The sequence below is a fragment of the Vombatus ursinus genome, unplaced genomic scaffold (assembly GCF_900497805.2).
Source record: "Vombatus ursinus unplaced genomic scaffold, bare-nosed wombat genome assembly UNPS02014793.1, whole genome shotgun sequence".
Taxonomy (NCBI): Eukaryota; Metazoa; Chordata; class Mammalia; order Diprotodontia; family Vombatidae; genus Vombatus; species Vombatus ursinus.
In genome coordinates, this window is record NW_020954571.1 from 5,281,836 (window position 1) to 5,300,439 (window position 18,604).

The 18,604-nt window shown below is 41.6% G+C and overlaps 1 protein-coding gene across 1 annotated transcript in view; it reads left to right on the plus strand.

The window, feature by feature from the left end:
• Positions 1-18,604, plus strand: part of SARDH (sarcosine dehydrogenase) — a 141,014-nt gene that overhangs the window by 53,336 nt on the left and 69,074 nt on the right. Inside the window, exons 12-15 of the mRNA XM_027869641.1 lie at positions 3,650-3,733; positions 6,895-7,008; positions 9,710-9,848; positions 11,362-11,475. Coding sequence (XP_027725442.1) covers positions 3,650-3,733; positions 6,895-7,008; positions 9,710-9,848; positions 11,362-11,475 — 451 coding nt within the window. The remainder of the gene's footprint in view (positions 1-3,649; positions 3,734-6,894; positions 7,009-9,709; positions 9,849-11,361; positions 11,476-18,604) is intronic.

The following is an 18,604-nucleotide window of genomic DNA, read 5'->3' on the forward strand; positions in this document are numbered from 1 at the left end:
ATGTGGGGGTGGGGAAAAGGGCGTCAATCTGCTCATTTCTTGGGACTAACCAGGTCTCAGCTTCTGCACATACAAGAAGCACTGGCCTACCTGAGTGGGCCTGTCACCACACCAGTCTGTGCCTCTGTAGCCCAGAGTCACTAGGGATTGTTGTCTCTTGGGATGCCTAATGAACGCAGCTTCATTAGGAGAGTGACAGCTTGCTTTCGAGATTTAGAAGAATAGAACTTGTTCTTGGGGCTATAAATAGAAATGAATTGTTTCAAACATGTTCCACAATAAATGCCACTATTTTACTTAAATGTGACATGGAAAGGGCTGGATTCTCCCTCCTACCTTGGAGAATTATTAATTCACAGGAGCATGGATTTCATAACATTTAAAACTGGAGGGGAGGGAAAAAACTGCCAGCACCTATCTACCTAGTCAGGCACCACAGAGACTAGGATACATTACGAGCAGATGAAGATGAGAGTATCAAAGGAGAACAAGATTCATGGGACAATTTATAAAAATGGAGGCAATAGTAAAATCCAGTCCTTGCTCTCTGTCTGTCCTGTCTCTGTCTTTGTCTCTATCTTTGTCTCTGACTGTCTCTCTCTGTGTTTCTCCTTCTCTGTCTCTGTCTTCCTCTCTCTTTTCTCTCTCTGTCTCTGTCTCTCTCCTTCCTCTCTTTCTATGTCTTTCTCTATCTTTCTCTCTCTCTGTATCTCTCTCTGTCTTTCTCTTTGTCTCTCTCTTTCCTCTCTTTCCATGTCTCTCTCTGTCCTTATCTCTGTCTCTTTCTCTGTCTCTGTCTTTCTCTCTATCTCTCTTTCTCCTTTTCTCTCTGTATCCCTCTCTGTTTCTCTCTCCTCTCTCTCTGTCTCTGTCTCTTGCTCTCTTTGTCTCTGTCTTCCTCTCTCTCTTTGTTTTTCTCCTTCTCTCTCTGTATTGCTCTCTCTGTTTCTCTACCTCTCTCCTCTCTCTGAATAGGGCTATAGATAGATCTGCCTATATAGATATAGCTGTAGATGTACATATATAAATACACATATACCCCAAGTACAGTTAAAAAAAAAAAAAAGGAGATTCCAAGGCAAGGAGGTGAGTTTGACTTCATAGACATTCCTGAAACTCAGTAGGATATAACTCATGACTGGAATATGGCTCTGTAAGGAAAGAACTTACGCAAAAGGAATGGAATAGCTCAAAGGAAGAATGGAGTGGCATTATACGTTAGAAAGACATACTCCTGTGAAGAAATCCAGGAATCGGAGGGGGACAGTATGGCAGAAGACCCCAGGGTGAGGACCAATGGAGGAATAAATAAAACCATGCCATGTCAGTGTCCTACAGACTACCTAGGTAGAAAAAGGAAAAGGAGGAGGATTTGGGCAATAGAGCTAAACTCTGGCTCAGAGGCATGGGCACAGTAATGATGGGAGACAATAATGTCATCTACTGGAGTTTTCTCTCTGCCAGACACAGACTATCAAATGGAAGAGGGATTTGTCCTGTTCTTCTTGGTTTTAGAAAGCAGAAGTAGGTATAGGGAGGTTGATACAGGTTCAATGTGAAGAAATTATTTTTAAAAAGTGTTGTTTTGTAGTCATGTCCAACTCTTCATGATACCATTTGGAGTTTTCTTGGCAAGGATACTAGAGTGGTTTTGCCATTTCCTCCTCCAGATCATTTTACAGATGAGGAAACTGAGGCCAACAAGGTTAAATGACTTGCTCAGGGTCACACAGCTAGTGTCTGAGGCTGGATTTGAACTCAGATCTTCCTGACTCCTGGCCCAGAGCTCTATCCACTATATCCCCTAGCTGCCCTCCTAAAAATTAGAGCTGTTCAAAAGTGGAATGAGCTGCCTTAAGAAGTAGTAAGTCCTCTCTCACTGGAGACCTGCAAGTGGAGGCTGAGTAGCCACTTGCTAGAGAGAGAATTCCTGGTCAGTTATAGGTTGGACTAGATGCTACCTCTGAGCTTCTGTGACTCTAGACTTAGGTGCAACCCCTGCATGTTACAGATGGGGAAACTGAGGCCATAAGAGGTGAAATGACTTGCCCAAGATGATACAGGTAATAAGTATCAGTCAGAATGCAAAACCAGGTCCTCTGACTAGTGCTCTGTATCCCCACATCCCTTTAACTTACACTTCTTATTTGAATGTGATATAGACTAGGCTTTATGCAGCATGATTTCTGTTTTTCATATATAGCCTTCCTCTTACCTCTTCTTATCCACTCCCATTTTATGGGTTCCACAGCCCTTTCTCCTGTTTTCAAAAGTCCGGCCACAGTATAGTGGTAAGAACATTTGGATTTGGGATCCTGAGTTTGAACCTTAGATCTGCTTCTTATCATGTGTTTGACCTTGGCTTTTTCATCTGCAAAATCAGAGGGCTGAGCAAGATCAGGAGTCCTTAACCTTTTTTTTTTTTGTGACGTGGATCTCTTGTCCAAACAATATATTTTAAACATTCATTATTTTAAAAAGTGCTAAATTTCACTTAGAAGTTAACAAAAATAAAGATGCAATCCCCCCCCCCCCAAATCCATGGGTTCACCTTCCTGTATTAGAGCATCTTTTAGGTCCCTTCTGGCTCTAACATTGTATGTTCTAAGATCCCTTCCACCTTGGACATTCCATATTTTAAAGCCCTTCCCAGCTCTGACATTCTGTGTTCTAAGGCCCCTCCCAGTTCTGATCTTCTGTGTTTAGTACTTTCTTCCAGCTCTGACATTCTTTATTCTAAGGCCCTATCCAGTCCGAACCTTCCGTGATTGTGAGCATATGGATCAATTTCTGAACATAAATCTGTAGAAGTGTGGGAAGTCTTTGATGTTGTACAGCGATGTAGTTTATCCCTCAAGGAAACAAATTTTCCTCTAGAAAAATGCACTGAACATGCACGCTCCCCAGATTTGGATTCTCATTAGTGGTAGACGCAAATAGGAACATGAAGATATGGTAACAGCTTCCCAAGAGAACCCAGCAACATCAGTCCATTTCAGAGGACTGTTCTGAAGCAGTGATGGAATAAAATCCATTTAAAACCCACTTCCCTGATGCCTTTCCCAATATAGTAAAGATTCCCTAGTCCTGCCTCCTATCCTAAAAATCCCTCAGAATAAAACAGAACAGTTTCAAGTTTTTCTTCAGCAGCCCCAATCAGAAAGACCATTACACTGGAAGTCAGGAGTACTGGGTTCTAGTCCTAGCACTGTCCCTAGCTTACTGCATGACCCTGGCCAGTCATTTTTCTTTTTAAAAATTTTTTTAAATTTATAGAATAAAAAAACATTTCCATAATATAGTATAATAAAAAAGATGATTGCACACAAAACTGCAAATCTGTTAGGTACAACTTGCTTTTCCTTTTAAATATAAAATAAAGTTATCATGTAGTTTTCTTCCCACCCACCTTTTTCCCCCCCCTTAAAATAAGGACACATTCATTGTTGATGGAATTGTGAACTGATCCAACTATTTCATTTCTCTTGCCTCAGTTTCCTCTAACTGTAAAGCAAGGGGATTGAGCTAGATGGCCTCCGGGCCCTCTTCTAATTTTGACATTTTGTGAATTCATACCTGATTAACTATTAAAATGACCAGAGTTGAAAGATGTTTTACTCTCACCTCCCTTTTCATCTTTTCTGTCTAGGAGCTCCTCCAGCAGGGGTGTGTATTCCAGGAAAGGCACGGCTGGGAGAGACCTGGGTGGTTTAGCCCACAGGGACCAGCTCCTGTAAGTATAATTACAGAATTTGGCAGTTAATTCAGACCTAGAACTAGAGATGGTCCATAATCTGATGACTGCAGTGGTCCCCACTGAATCAGTATACTGTGATGAGTCTTCCTCTTCCTCTCTCTCCCAACACACCCCTCACCTGCCTGCCTTCTCACCTCTGGGAGATTCAAATCCCAACTTTGCCCTTTACTACCCATGTGATCTTCAATGAGTCATTTGGATTCCTTATCTTTAAAATAGAGGAATTAGACCAGGTGACTTTGGAGAGCCCTTCCAGCTTTAAATTTACGGTCCTATGACTTTTAAAATGAAACCAATGATTCCCCTTCTCTCTCCACTTTATCTCACACAGGTATTATGCTGAATTGAGTCAGTATCTGTAGAAAGTGTTTTGAAAACTATAGAGGGCTATACAGATGTTATCACTCTCCAGTTATTGAAAGGGGTTAAAATAAAAAAAATAATAATGGATAGAGTCCTAGGCTTGGAGTCAGGAAGACCTAGTTTCAGATCTCATTTCTGAGACTAGCTGTGTGGCTCTGAGCGAGTCACTTACCATCTAGCTGGACTTTGGACTTCAGAGTTTCAATAAATCAGTAAACATTTATTAAGAACCTACTATGTGCAAGGCATTGTGTTAAACACTGGGTAAGCCATATATGGACTGTTAATCTCTTTTGGTGTTTACCAATACTGTGGCATAGTAGATAGAGTGCCAGACCTGGAGTCAGGAAGACCTGTGTTCAAATTCAGCCACAAACACTAACTGGGCAAGTCACTTAATCTTGTTTGCCTTAGTTTCCTCATCTGTAAAGTGAGCTAGAGAAGGAAATGGCAAACACTCCAGTACCTTTGCCAAGAAAACCCCAAATGGCATCAAAAAGGGTCAGACACAACTGAAATGATTGAACAACTATACTGACAAAATCACAGATCCTTCATTTATCCATTTAAATGTATTATTCATTATTTACAGAAATATGAGGGCCTTGAAAAGGTATCCAGTCCAGGAGTTCCTCACCTTTTGTTAAGATAGAGCCCTGAGTTTGGAGTCAGGAAGACCTGAGTTCACGTCTAGCCTCAGACACTTACCAGCTATGGGACTCTGAGCAAGTCACTTCATCTCCACCTGCCTCAGTTTCCTCAACTATAAAATGGTGATAATGACGGCACCTACCTCACAAGATTGTTGTGAGGATTAAATGAGATCATATTTGCAAAGCACTTAGCAAAGAGCTGGCACATAGTGGGCAATTAATAGATGCTTGTTTTCTTCCTTTCTTCCTCTTTGCATGTCACGAACCCTTTTGGCAGTCTGGCTAAGCCTATGGACCCCTTCTCTGGATTATATTTTAAAATGCACAAAATAAAATATATAGTGTGATATTTAAATGGCTCAAGAGATATAATTTCTGGGTAATTAATCATTTTATTAATGCTAGAGTTTTATTAATAAAAGAGGCCAGTGGTACTCTCGAATGCCAAAGACCCTTCATGGGGGTGGGCTCACAGTTTATATGCCCTTGGATGAATGGGTATTCCTGAGGGTGGCAATCAATTCTAATTGGTTAATAATTAATGAAGGGGAATGAATATTACAATGAGAAGTGGGCTCACTCCAATGAAGGGCTGAGAGAATGACATCATGTCATTCATTCTAGGACAAAGAGACAGTCTCTACACTCAGACCATCTCCAGTTTTGGGCAATCTAACCAAAGAATTTATCCCCACTTAAGCCAGAGTAGAATACAATGGGCTTCCCACCTTAGATAAATTCCTTGTAAGGTTGGGTGGGGTCTGGCCAAGATTGAGGAGAGTTCATTCAATCTCATTATCAGTAATGTCCTTCAAGAGACTGAACTTTGAAATGAGGACTATAGACAAAGGGGGAACTCTGTATCTCCCCAAATCTTTGGTTATTAATAACAATTTCTCTCAATAGGATTGCACAGGAAGCCAATTATATTGAAATAGAGTTATCTGTCTACCTATATTTTCAAAAACAAGTTCACTGACACCAGGCTAAAAACTCCTGCCTAATCCCATCCCTTCCTTTTATAGATGAGGATAGAGAAATGAAGTGGCTTGCCAAAAGTCACACAGCTAGCAAGTGACAGGTCTGAGACTTGAACTCAGGTCTTCTGACTCCAATCCTAGCACTAGGGTTGTTGTATGTGTATGTAATATTCCATGCCCTGCCTTCACAGGAGGGAGAGGAACATCATGAAATCTAGCTCCTGAGAACCTGGGGATCTCTTTGAATAATACAGAATTTAAAGAAAAATGGAATTTTTAGAGTAAGAAAGAATTTTAGAGTAGAAATTTAGAGTAAAAAAGAGATCTGTGAGATCATCTAGTTCAACCTCATTTTGCAGGGAAGGAAACAGACCCCGAGAGGTCTAAGCCAGTTGGGGCAGAGTTGGGGGTAGAGTACAGGTGTGGCTTCCAGTTCTCTCCCCACTCTTTGCACTATACCAGGCAACCCCTTCCAGAACATCCTTCTTAGCTGAGCAGTGAGAGGCATTCTGCCTACACATGCATCCTTGAAGGGCCACAGCCTGTGTGGTACAATGTTGTTATGCAGAAGGTCAGTGATCTCCACAATGACTCTCTCACTTGCTGACCAATGCCCCAGTGCCATCATTTCTGTCTCATGTACAATGGCACGCTGCCAGGTGAAGAATCAAGGCTGACTCTTCATTTAAAGAGAAGGAGCCCCACATTAAGCCCCACTTCTTTCAGCAGACTGTTTTTGCTGAGCCCCTGGAGTTTGGGGACATGTTTTGTATAAGTAGCAGAGCCTTCAGTGAGTTGCAGCTTTCTTTTCAGCCTGCACCTGTGGCACTGCGGCTGAAATTGGAGGTGAGATTACTGAAGGGTTGGGCAGCTTTGCCAGTGTGAGAATTAGCTTGGCTCAGACAGGGCTGGTAAAATGAGCAGGGGAAATTAGGGAAGTGTCAACAAAGGACAAAGAGCTTCATTAGCAGATAGCTGAAGTGAGATGGAGACATCAAAGCTTGAACAGAGGCCAAAAAGAGAAAATGCAGAAAGGCCAAGGATTGCCCAGGTGGAAACAGATAGACGCACTCTTGTCATCTCATTCACCAGGGTCCATCTCCACGGTTTCTCCAGAATCTCACCTCTCTTATCTTCCCAGATCCTCCCTTATGACTATTATGGGGCATATGAGCACCAGCCCCATGAAGACTACAAGTATAACAGACTGCTCAGCAATGAATATACCTTCGATTTCCCTCCTCATCATGATATTGTAAGTAAAAATGATGATTCTAAGGTTGTTCAGAAGCTGAGTTTTTTCAATCCTTTGTAAAGAAATATTTGTAGACCACCTGATGGGTTTGGTGCCAGAGACACTCAGGAGCTTGGTTCCCGTTAGCAACCACCTTCACATGAGTATTTTTCCAGACCCCACCAAGCCTCGCTGATTTTCATATGGTTCTTTTTCCCTTTTAAGGAGATATATACCATTTTTTTTTCATCTAGCAAATTATCCCCCTTGGCAGAAGGAAATGGTTCTCAATATTCCCTGGAGTCCCTCTGAACACTTGATCAGAACACAAGACATACTTTTTCCTGAAAGGGGAATGGAATAATGCTTAACTCCATTCCATCCTATGGGCATCTCCAATCAAGTTCAGGGTAGAGAACACTGCTCTAGTAGGTGACAGATTAAGTTCTTGGACAAGTCTAGGCAGCTAGGAGTGCAATGGATAGAGTGCTGGGCCTGGAGTCAGGAAGACTCCTCTTTATGAGTTCAAATCTAACCTTAGACATTTACTAGCTGTGTGACTCTGGGCAAGTCACTTAACCCTGTTTGCCTCAGTTTGCTCATCTGTAAAATGAACTGGGAAAAGAAATGACAAACCATTCAGATATATTTGCCAAGAAAATCCCAAATGGGGTCATGGAGAGTCAGACACAACTAAAACGACTGAACAACAACAAATGATAGTTTAATCACATTTCTCTCAACTCTTATTTTTGCAATAAAAGTTCTTTTTTAAGGACTGAGGAATTAAATGGATGTGATAGGCATTTATATCTCAACAATGAAGAGAGTTAAAGGATGGAGAGGGTTCATCTGGGAGCAGAAGGGTGGGAAGAGAATTACTGCTAAGAACAGTAAGCAATATGACCAAGGCCACAGAAGTGGGAGGGTGCCAAGTGGTGTTTGAGGGTCAGTGCTACTCTGCCACAAACACTGTATGACCATGTAGACAAGTCACTTCCTCTTTCTAGGCCTTAGTTTCTCCATCTGTACAATGAGAGAGAGCTCCAAAACCTCTTTCAAACTTTAACATCTTATATGCTTTTTTTATTTTTTGAGGCAATTGCAGTTAAGTGACTTGCCCAGAGTCACATAGCTAGTAAGTGTTTGAGGCCACATTTGAACTCAGGTCCTCCTGACTACAGGACTGGTGCTCTATCTACTGCACCATCGATTGCCCCAACATCTTATGTTCTAAATAACCTACCAACTGTAATGTTTCATAGCTGCATGATTCTTCGAGTCACTTCCCTTCAAATCACTATGGGCAGAGGGGGCCATGGGTCCAGGTAAACATGACAGAAGAAGATTGACTCTCATCCAGGTATAACAGAGCCCAGGCTGACCTAACATGTTAGAGGCTCTGGTTTCTGATGAGGTTGGAGTTTAGCGCCAATGTAAGTTTGCTTTGACTCATTCAATCTCCTCTAAGGGGTCTGAAAAGTTCCTTAAAGTGTGAAAAATACTGTTGCTAATGCTCTAGAATCCATTTCCTGAATCTATTATGCTGGGGCTGAGAAGCACAGAGATATCAGCCTAAATGGACTTTTCTTTGATGCTGAGATCTCTAAGCAAAGGATGAAGCTTTATCACCCTTCAGTCAGCCAGCAAACATTAAGTGCTTACCATAGGCAAGGCACTGTGCTAAGCACAAAAACACAGTCTCTGCCCTCTAGGAGATCACATTCTAATGAGAGAGATAACATGCTAATGTAAATAAAATATATACCTGGCTTTTGTTTTTCTTGCCTTTTCAATGGGTGGGTAGGGGGTGAGGAGAGAGAGAGAATTTGGAACTAAAAATAAAATAAAATTGAATCAAAAATATATCCAGGGAAGATTCACAAAGTATTTTTAAAGCACCTCCTATGTGCCCAGACCTGTGCTAAGTGTCATGAAAGAGACCAAAGGAGTGGAGGGCACCATTTCTGCTCTCAGCATATTTTCAACTAGTGGAAGAGAGAAAGATTCACACAGAAGAAACAGAGAACAGCATGTGGTCTAGTGCTGGCTTACAAAGGGAAGGATCTTGTAGAGAGAGACTTTGTTAAAGAAAGCATCCAGAGGAGGCCTCTGAAGGATGGGCAAGATGTGGATGGGAAGAGAGATAGGAGGAGGGCATTCCGGATAGGAGGAACAGTTTGGCAAAAGATGAGAAGTGGAGGGTAAGCCTGCTATGTCTGTGGCAGAGAGAGGAGATTGGTCTGACAAGGGGTGGGGGTGGGGGATGGTGCATGATTGGGAGCAGGGAGACACATCTGGACAGGTAGGGCCAGGTTATGAATACCAGGCAGAGAATTTCAGATGGATGCCATCTGCAGCAGGGATAGATTGTAAGTTCCTGAACAGGAGGGTAACTAATTGAAAGCATAGTTTGATGAGAAGACTTGGTAGTGCCAACCTGGTATAAGCTTGTTTGGAGCTCTAATCACAATGCCCTCAACCTCTCTAAATCTGTATCTTTCTGTAAAATGGGCATAAGAATACTTCCACTATGTACTTGACAGCGCTATCATCAGGAAAAGGCTTCGTAAACCTTCAGGTGCTATTGAAATGTGAGTTATTATTAATTCTCCTTTGTTTCTGCTCCTTCTCAAGGAACTTGGTATTTTTCCCTTGCAAGCATTTCTGTTAAAGAAATGGAATTAAGTACCTTTTCCTCCTCCCCCTGTGTTCTTTTTAGATCCAGAAAGAATGTTTATCCTGCAGAGATGCGGTGGCTGTGTTTGACATGTCTTACTTTGGGAAATTCTATCTGGTGGGTCCTGAAGCTAAGAAGGCTGCAGATTGGCTCTTCTCAGCTGATGTCCACAAACACCCAGGTAGGGGAGGGGGGAATCGTAAATAACTGGACCATTCATGCTGCCCTCATGATTCTTTTTTTTAATGGAAACCAAGGGTAACCAAGGAAATTTGGTGATCCTTTTGTAGTTGTTAGAATGAACTTCCATTCTTAGATCCCCTGACCCCCACCTGCTATCAAGTGTTGGTAGCACCAAATGTTTTAATTCTAGGACTTTGAGCTAAATTTTTGTAAAGCAGTCTCCAGCAGCTGTCTCTATTTGAGAAACTCTATTCTTCTATAGCCCCAAGGTCTACAGGGGCGGCTTGAGCAGTCACCATGCCTACAGGTCCTGTCCTAAAGAGGCCAGATGCATGAATATAGACCTTATGTGATTCACGATCCATTTATCTGGCCTTAGTAAGTAAGGAGAGAAGGCATTGAAGGTAATGTCTCAATTTCTTTAAAGAACATTTCCCCTGTTTATTGTATTCAAATGTGGATCAAATTTTCAGGTTGGATAGAATAGAAAGAAAGTGGGTTTTGCTTGGTCGTTCTAGTCCTGGCTCTATCCGTAACAGACTATGATCTTGAGAAAGCCAGCCCCAACCCCTCTCCAGCTCACCCCTTCACCCCCCCCCAATTTCCTTATCCAAGTGGTGGGTTTGGATAACATGATCCCTACAGTCATAGATTTAAAGCTGGAAGAGACCTTAAGAGGTCACTCAGGCTTGGTATTACAGAGACATAACTAGAAAGGACCTTATAGGTTGTCAGGTCGCATTCCCTCATTTTAAAGATTAGGAAACTAAGGAATAGAGAAGCCATGTAGCCTCCCCTACCCCCACCAAAGTCACACAAGTAACAAGTAGCAGTGCTGGTCCTTCTAGCTCTCATATCAGATTCATCTCTAAGCTAGTCTACACCATCCTATCCAACTAGGAACCTGTCCTATGTTTAAGGACTCCAAAAGTAAGATATTCCATCATGCCCCTCAGATAATCCTCCCAATGCTCAGCATTTTCTCAGTGCTGGAAAGTTATTCCCTATGTCTGCCCTAATCTCTTGTGCTGTAGGAAAGAACTAGTTCTAGGTTCAATGTAGATGAAAAAGTAGCCTCTATGAAATGTGACACTGGCTTGATACCAGCATTAAAGTAGGTCTGAGTGAATCCAGACCACTTTCAAAAAATGGAAATTGTGAGCAAGATGTTTGGGAAGGGAAAAGAGTCCCAGCTTTCTTTGGAAGAATAGATAATTGGGTAAGTGGCCCTTTTATTGGCCACACTAGATGAAAGAACTAGAATTATTTGCTGTGTACCATCACAGGAATCTGTCAGCATGGAGTCATGTGCCCTTATCACAAATGGCTCTAGTCTGGGATCCCTGTCTGTCCAAGGGGATGTGTTCTCTGTCGCCCTTAGCCCTTTTATTCCCCATCCCCTTCAACTGTAGCTCATCAACATGATGTATGACTCGTGGCCTAATCACTCTCTCTGGACCAATCTAAACTATCACCTCACCCCGCAAAAGGCTTTTTCTTTCCTTTCCCAGGCTCCACGGTGTATACCTGCATGCTAAATCATCGGGGAGGCACTGAGAGTGACTTGACAGTAAGTCGCCTAGCTGTGGACCCTGAGGCCTCGCCACTTACCCCTTCATTTGAAGGTAAGATACGCCCAAGTTACATTGGGTCAGTGGTTTATCCTCGGATGAAGCAACAAAGCAGCCCCGAATGTTTAATTTCAGGAGCCCGAGTCTTTAAATTGGGGACAATGAGGTCTAGAAACTGAAGTCTCCCACAGAGCTGGCTTTGCCTAATTCTTCCCTCTGTAATCATACAGTTTAATTTGTGGGTGGGTGACCAGGTGTGGCATAATTAGAGGCCTCATTGTGAGGTAAAAGTAGGGCTTGATCAGATTTCCCAACAGGGGCAGTGAGTACTCAGTGATTATATCTATGAATGTACCTGCGGCTTACAGGAGGCCTTGACTGTGGGCTAGTTTTTATAAAAGAAGCCTGTTGAGAACCAACCTGTGGTTGGTTGGTTTAGCTGGCAGAATACAATGTTAATGAATTCACAATCTTTCATCCCAGGTCTGCCGCACTAATTGTGTAACCTTGGACAAATTAAGGCTCTGCTCTGGGTCTCACTGTTTATGCTCCCTATGCTCTAAATCTATGTTTCTGTGGGCTGTATTCATTTTTACCCCCACCCCACCCTGCTACTCCTCTCCCATTTCCCCCCTCCCCAACTCCGGGGGTCAATGAACTTCATTCAATCTCCTTCCTGGCCAAAAATGGCAGCTCCTATTCTGGCTGCTGTTGTATAAATGCTTGGCCTTTCAAGGGGATTGGGTGATGATTCAGTTAATCCAGCCCCACCCTAGTGGAAAACAGTTTAAATGGATAGGACTGTTGCATTTTTAACAGGAATGCCACCATTAGCTAGTGACAGTGTATTTGAAGAAGGAAGTTGCCCTAATTGTGCTACTCTTTCTTAGACTGTGATACCCATATGAAGGCTCACGGCCTCTAGAAGATGGTGTGAGTTGTACTTCTCTGTGCAGGCATCCAGATCTCCTACTGGTCTGAAATCTGCAAGACTCTAGTCCCGAATCTGCTCCATACCAGTAGATTGACCCCTTTTTAACTAACCTAGCTCATGCTGCCATTATGAAATGTCATCCACACTCTATAGACTGAGGACACTACCTCTCCCCTCTCTAGTGCTTGCCTCCATATGGATATTGGTTCTGAATCCTGGACAAAAGGAGGAAGAGCCAGTCTTTCTCTGGGAGCAGTCTGCAGTCCATCTGAGGAGACAGAATACATGCAATTCAAAGAGACTAAAGATCACTTATAAAGTGACATTGAATAGAATCAAATAATGTTAGTGCTGGAAAGAACCTTGAAATAATGTCAGAACATGAAGTGACCTTGGAACAGAATGTTAGAACATATAGTGTCAAAGGAAAAAGTTACCTTGGAATATTAAAGGTCAGAACTGGAGGAGATCTTAGTACATAGAATGTTAGAACATAGATTATCAAAGCAAAAAGTGACCCTGAAGCATAAAATTTCAGAACTAGAAGAATCATAGAATGCCTCAGAGCAAAAAGTGACCTTGGAAAACAGAATGTTAAAGCTGGAAGAGACCGTAGATAATAGAATGTTCAAACATAGTATATCAAAGCAAAAAGTGACTTTTGAAACGTAAAATAACAGCACTGGAAGAGACCTTAGATGCTAGAATGTTAGAACATAATGTATCAGAGCAAAAAGTGACCTTGAAATATAGAATGTCAGAGCTAGAAGAGACTTTAGAACAAGGGTTCTTCCCTGGGACCTGTGGACAGATTTCAAGGTGTCTGTGAACTTTGATGGGAAAAAAAATACATCTTTATTTTCAGGAACTTCTAACTGAAATTTAGCATTTTCTTCTATTGTGAATTTTAAAATATATCCATATATACATACACATGCACATATAGATACATATATATGTAAACATGTATGTATGTATATATTCTGGGTAGGGATTCATAGGTTTCACCCTACTGTCAAAGGAGTCCATGATACAAAACTGGTTCAGAATTCCTGCCTTAGAACTTAGAATATCAAAACAGTAAGGGACCTTAGGACAGTCCTAGAGAGGGCGAGGACATTAGCGTTATCTAGTCCAAAGTCTTCATTTCACAAGTGGTGAGGGTATAGGAGAGGTCTCTTGCCTGGTGTTACGCTCTGATTTACTGGCAGAGTCAGGATGAGAATTTTTCTAGGTCTCTTGACTGTCAAGGTTGTATGCCACACTACAGACTGACGATCAGAATTCTGAGGGTGACCAAGGCAAGAGTAGTCAAGAAGAGTTGCTTATCTACCACTGAAATGCAAAAAATGATGGTCTTAATGCCGGGGTTTGGGGAAACTCTTAGGCATATCTCCTTCTGCATGTGAAGTTAGCAGTAAGGCTGAGTAAGCTCATAGACTCATGGAATGTTGCAGCTAGAAGGAAATTCAGAGGTCGTCCAGGCCATCATCCCTCTTATTTTACAGATGGAAGGAAACTGAGGCCTAGAGATGGAAAGTGGTTTCCCAGGTGTCTATTTGGTACCAGGGAGGAAATAACACAATTACTAGACTAGGTGATAGGGAAATGTGCCAATTGATTCTCAGAGTGTTTTGTGCTAAAGCTTGGCACCTAAGAATAAAATTAAACTGTTTCATAGCGAGGAAGTTTGCACATATTTCTGTTTTCTGACCCTGCTAGCATGAGCTCGTAGGTGCTTAGCAATGTACTGCTGTTTTATTCTCATCATGGGGCCTTCTTCTCCCAGTGGAATAGAGGTTTCAGTGATTACAGGGATGATGCCAAGTTTTTAGATAGTACCTGAGGAGCTCAGTGTTCCTTACTCTAAGATCTGAGCTCAATTTATAAAACAGCATTGCTCCAGCATCCAAAGCACGCCATTTTTTCCTAGGGAGTCAAGAAGCTGGGAAGGACCTCCAGATTGGAGGAAGAGATGGTTCCACCATCCTGTGCACCAATCAGATCGTATCTGCAGTATTGCATGTAGAATTGAACACAGTATTTTAGGAAGGACACTGTCAACTTGGGTCACATCCATAGAAGAGCACCAGAGTGAGGAGAGGACCAGAAATTAGGCTATTCCAGTATTTGTTTAAATGTTGAGCCTGGAGAAGAGATTTAGTGGGAACCCAAAAGCAACCTTCAAATATTTAAAGGGCTTTCTAATAAGGAAAAGTGCCTTGCATATAGTAGGTGCTTAATAAATGCTTTTTGTTGGAAAAGGGATTATGCTGATTGGCCACAAGGAACAGAATTAGGACCATCGCCTGTATGTTGCAGAAAGTCAGATTTTGACTCAAAATAAGGAGAAATTTCCCAACAATTGGAGCTGCTCCAAGGCATAATGAGCTACCTTGGGAAGTTTCTTTATCACTGGAAGTTTTCAGAGAGAGGCCACTTGTTAGAGATGTGTCCTTTCATATACAGGTTAGGCTCACCAATTGGGCTAAATGACCTTTGAGGTTCCTTCTCCTTGTGAGAGTTTTAAGATGCTAAATTATTATTTTAAATCATCTGATAGTCTTCTGTCTCCATGATCTCCAGGGCAGGAGACCTAACTAAAGGGTAGTAGTGGAAAAAAAGAAAAAAACACTGAAGTGAGAATCCTGGTTCTGAGTTCTGGTTCTGAGTTGTAGTTCTACCCCTCATTTGCTATGTGACCTTGGGCAAGTCACATGGCCCTTTTGAACTTCAGTTTCTTCCTCTGCAAAAGGAAAGATAGCAATACTTAGACTGCCTACATTATGGGGCTGTTAGGAGGAAAATGCTTTGTCAACTAAAAATACTATGTAGATGTAAATTCTTTTTTTTAATATGAAATTTTTATCGATGTCTTTTTTTCACATCACCCAAATCTTTTCCAGTATCCCTCCCTTTCCTGCTTCCAGAGATCCCTCCCACATAACAAATAATATTTTTAAAAACAAAAGAGAAAAAGGAGAAAAAAAGCAAAAGTCATTAATACATCAAAAAAGTATGAAATATGTTTATTGTACAACATTTGTGGGCCTCCCTCCCTCCCTCCTCTGTCAAGGGGTGGAGGGGGAAAGTCTTTCCATATCTCTTCTTTCATGCTATGCTTATTCCTTATAATTTTGCATCATTCACTTTTGATATTTTTTAGTGGTTATTCTTTCCATTAACATTGTTATAATCATTGTTGTATTGATTTTTGGTTCTGCTTACTTAGTTCATGTGGATCTCTCAATGTTTCTTTCTATTCAACACATTTGTTATTTCCTACACACAGCACAGTAATATGCCATTACATTCAGTGGAAGGGAAGGGAAAAAGAACAAATACTTTTATTAAGCACCTACTATGTGCCAGGCACTATACCAAGCACTTTACAAATATTGTCCCATTTGATCCTCACAACAGCCCTGGGAGGGAGGTGCTATTATTATCTTCATTTTACAGTTAAGCAATCTGAAGCAAAGGTTAAGTGACTTTCCCACAATCACACAGCTGACAAGGGTCTAAGGTCAGATTGGAACTCTGATCTTCTTGACTCCAAGCCCAGTGTTGTATCTATTGTACCAACTACTGCCTCAATTGTGTGATAATTTGTTTACCTATTGCCCAATCAACAGGCATCTACTTTGTTTCTGATTCTTGACTATCACAAAGAAGTGCTATGTAAATATTTTGATGTGTTTGGAGACTTTATCACTGGCTTCTTTAGGATCTAAACCTGTAATGGAATCTACATGAGTTCTAATTATTATTAGAATGTCTCACTCCCAAAGCTTCCCAAGGCTTCTCTGTCCTTGGTTTAGTATAGAAAGAGGATTTTCTTGGGCAAGCTACAAAGACGCCAGTCTCCTCCCTCCCCTGCCTAGATGAGGATGTTGTCTTTGATAAGGAACATTTGAGGGATGATTTGGTGGGGGTCAGGGTTTTCATTCCTGATGTCAACCTCAAAGGTTAAGGATGCAACATATTGTAGTAGAAATGAGCATTGGAGTCAGAGACCTGGGTTCAAATCCCAGCTCTTCCCTTACTTACTCCCTGTGTGACCTGAGTCAGCTTAACTTCTGTTGTTTTCAGTTTCATCATCTTTAAAATAAGGAAACTGGATTATTGGTCTAGATCTCATCTGAGGTGCCTTCCAGATCTAAATCTAATTTAAATAAATTATGAATTCCAAATAGCCCAGCAATCCCATTGTGGGTCTATCTCTCTTGTAGGAATTTTCTTAAGTCTTATGTGAAACTGGTTGTATTTTTAGCATGTCGGGCATGCTGACTTCTTCTTTTTTTTTTGGAGGCAATGGGGATTAAGTGACTTGCTCAGGGTCACACAGCTAGCTAGTCTGAGGTCAGATTTAAACTCAGGTCCTCCTGACTCCAGGGCCAGTGCTCTATCAACTGTGCCACCTAGCTGCCCCCTGCATGCTGACTTCTGTATGCTTAAGCTCTCCTTTATAAAGTAAGGATAGCCTTTGGTTTTTTCCTAAAACTATCTCCTTTAAGGGTCATAGCTGGGTCTCTAGTTCTAGAGCTTACTGAAAATTATTTTCTTCCTCTCACAGTTTTTAGAGATTTCATCATATCCATCAGTCAAGAAACATTTACTGAGTACCTGCTATGTTAAAGGCCCTGTGTTAGACACCATGGGGGTGAATAAGACATTGTACCTATCCTCAGGGAACTTACAGTCTGAATGGGGGCAGCCAGATGCACATACACATGCAGGCACATGTGCACTCACAGAGGAGAAGATAAGTAATCATATCAAGTATCATGTAATTAACCACTTATAAATGGAACATCCTTTGGAAATTCTAGGAGGGGAAAGATATCATTAGGGTCTGGTGGTTCATGGAGGAGGTGTTCCTTGATCTGGATTTTGAAGGATGACCAACATTGAAAGAGGAGAAGGGGAAGAGGAGATGGAAAATGAAACCATCTATGTAAAAAAAAATACCTTGAAAGGGACAAAGGACCATTCCAACATAAGGTCACAATACTATTTTAGGTTGAAAAGATTTGTGACTTCATCAGGGCAGATATTCCTTCCACTCACACTTAATGTAACTTCTTCATGTCTTGAAGCAGTCATGCAGTATATAGCCAATAGAGTGCTGGACCTGTAGTCAGGAAGACTCGTATAGCTGAGTAATCTTAGGCAAATCACTCAACTTATACAATTTCAGTTTTTTTCACCTGTCAAATAGGAGTAATAATAGCACTTCCCTCCCAGGGTTTCCTTTGTGAACCTTCAAGTATTATATAAATAAATGCAGGCTATTAATGTTATGTCTTGATAGATGGCTTCATGAATTTCTGTTTCAAAAAAAGAGAGAAAGAAATAATCACCTGGTGGTCAACTAACTAAATAGAAGGGTCCTCAAATGATGATAGATGTGCATTCTGCATTCTGGGTTCCACGTCATACCTGAGAGCTTTCCAGGGATTGGACCTATCATTGTGCTGCTGGCCTTTTGAGACCCCAGGATCTCTTTCACACCATCAAAAGGCATAAGAGTAGGGCTTTAGTGGAGAAAGGTAATAGTCATGATGGTAATGACACCTTATATTTGTCTAGCCTTTTACAATTCCTAAAGCATGTCCACATGGGTTATTTCCTGCTGTTATTCACATTTATACCCTATTAATTTGACCCTGATTCTATTAGCAAAGTTGAGAAGGCCCTTGGGCTAAGGAGTCGAAGGAGTAAAGAAAATGTTGGTTTTTTTGTTTTGTTTTGTTTTTTTGCTGTTGGCCTTGAAGATTTTTGTGTAAATATGCATGGAGAGGAGGGTGGATGAGAGGTCTGAAGGTCCCAGATAAGGCTGCCTGTCCCTCTTTGCTAATGTGCTCAGCACCCTTCCCTTGTTCCCAGGTCTTTTTTCTTCCCCAGCTCAGAAGCCACCCTCTGAGCTAATTAAAAAGACAGCATAGGGGCGAGTGAGTGGCTCTTGGGGATGCTTTCTTGGCTGGGTGATATAATATACTATAGTAAAAGCACATCTATTTTTCAATTACAGTAGGTGGTTGCACCTATTATCATGATGACATATTGTTCAAATGCAGTTTAGGAGCAGTGGAGAAGGCTGGGAAGGAGCGTGAAGGCAGGATTAATCAGCAGCCCTCCCCCCACCCCCAACCTCCATGCCTTCCCTGGGCCTTCATGATGACTGACGAAGCAATAGAACCAAGGTACCCTGATAACCAGATAAATAGTCCCATGCAAAGCGGAATA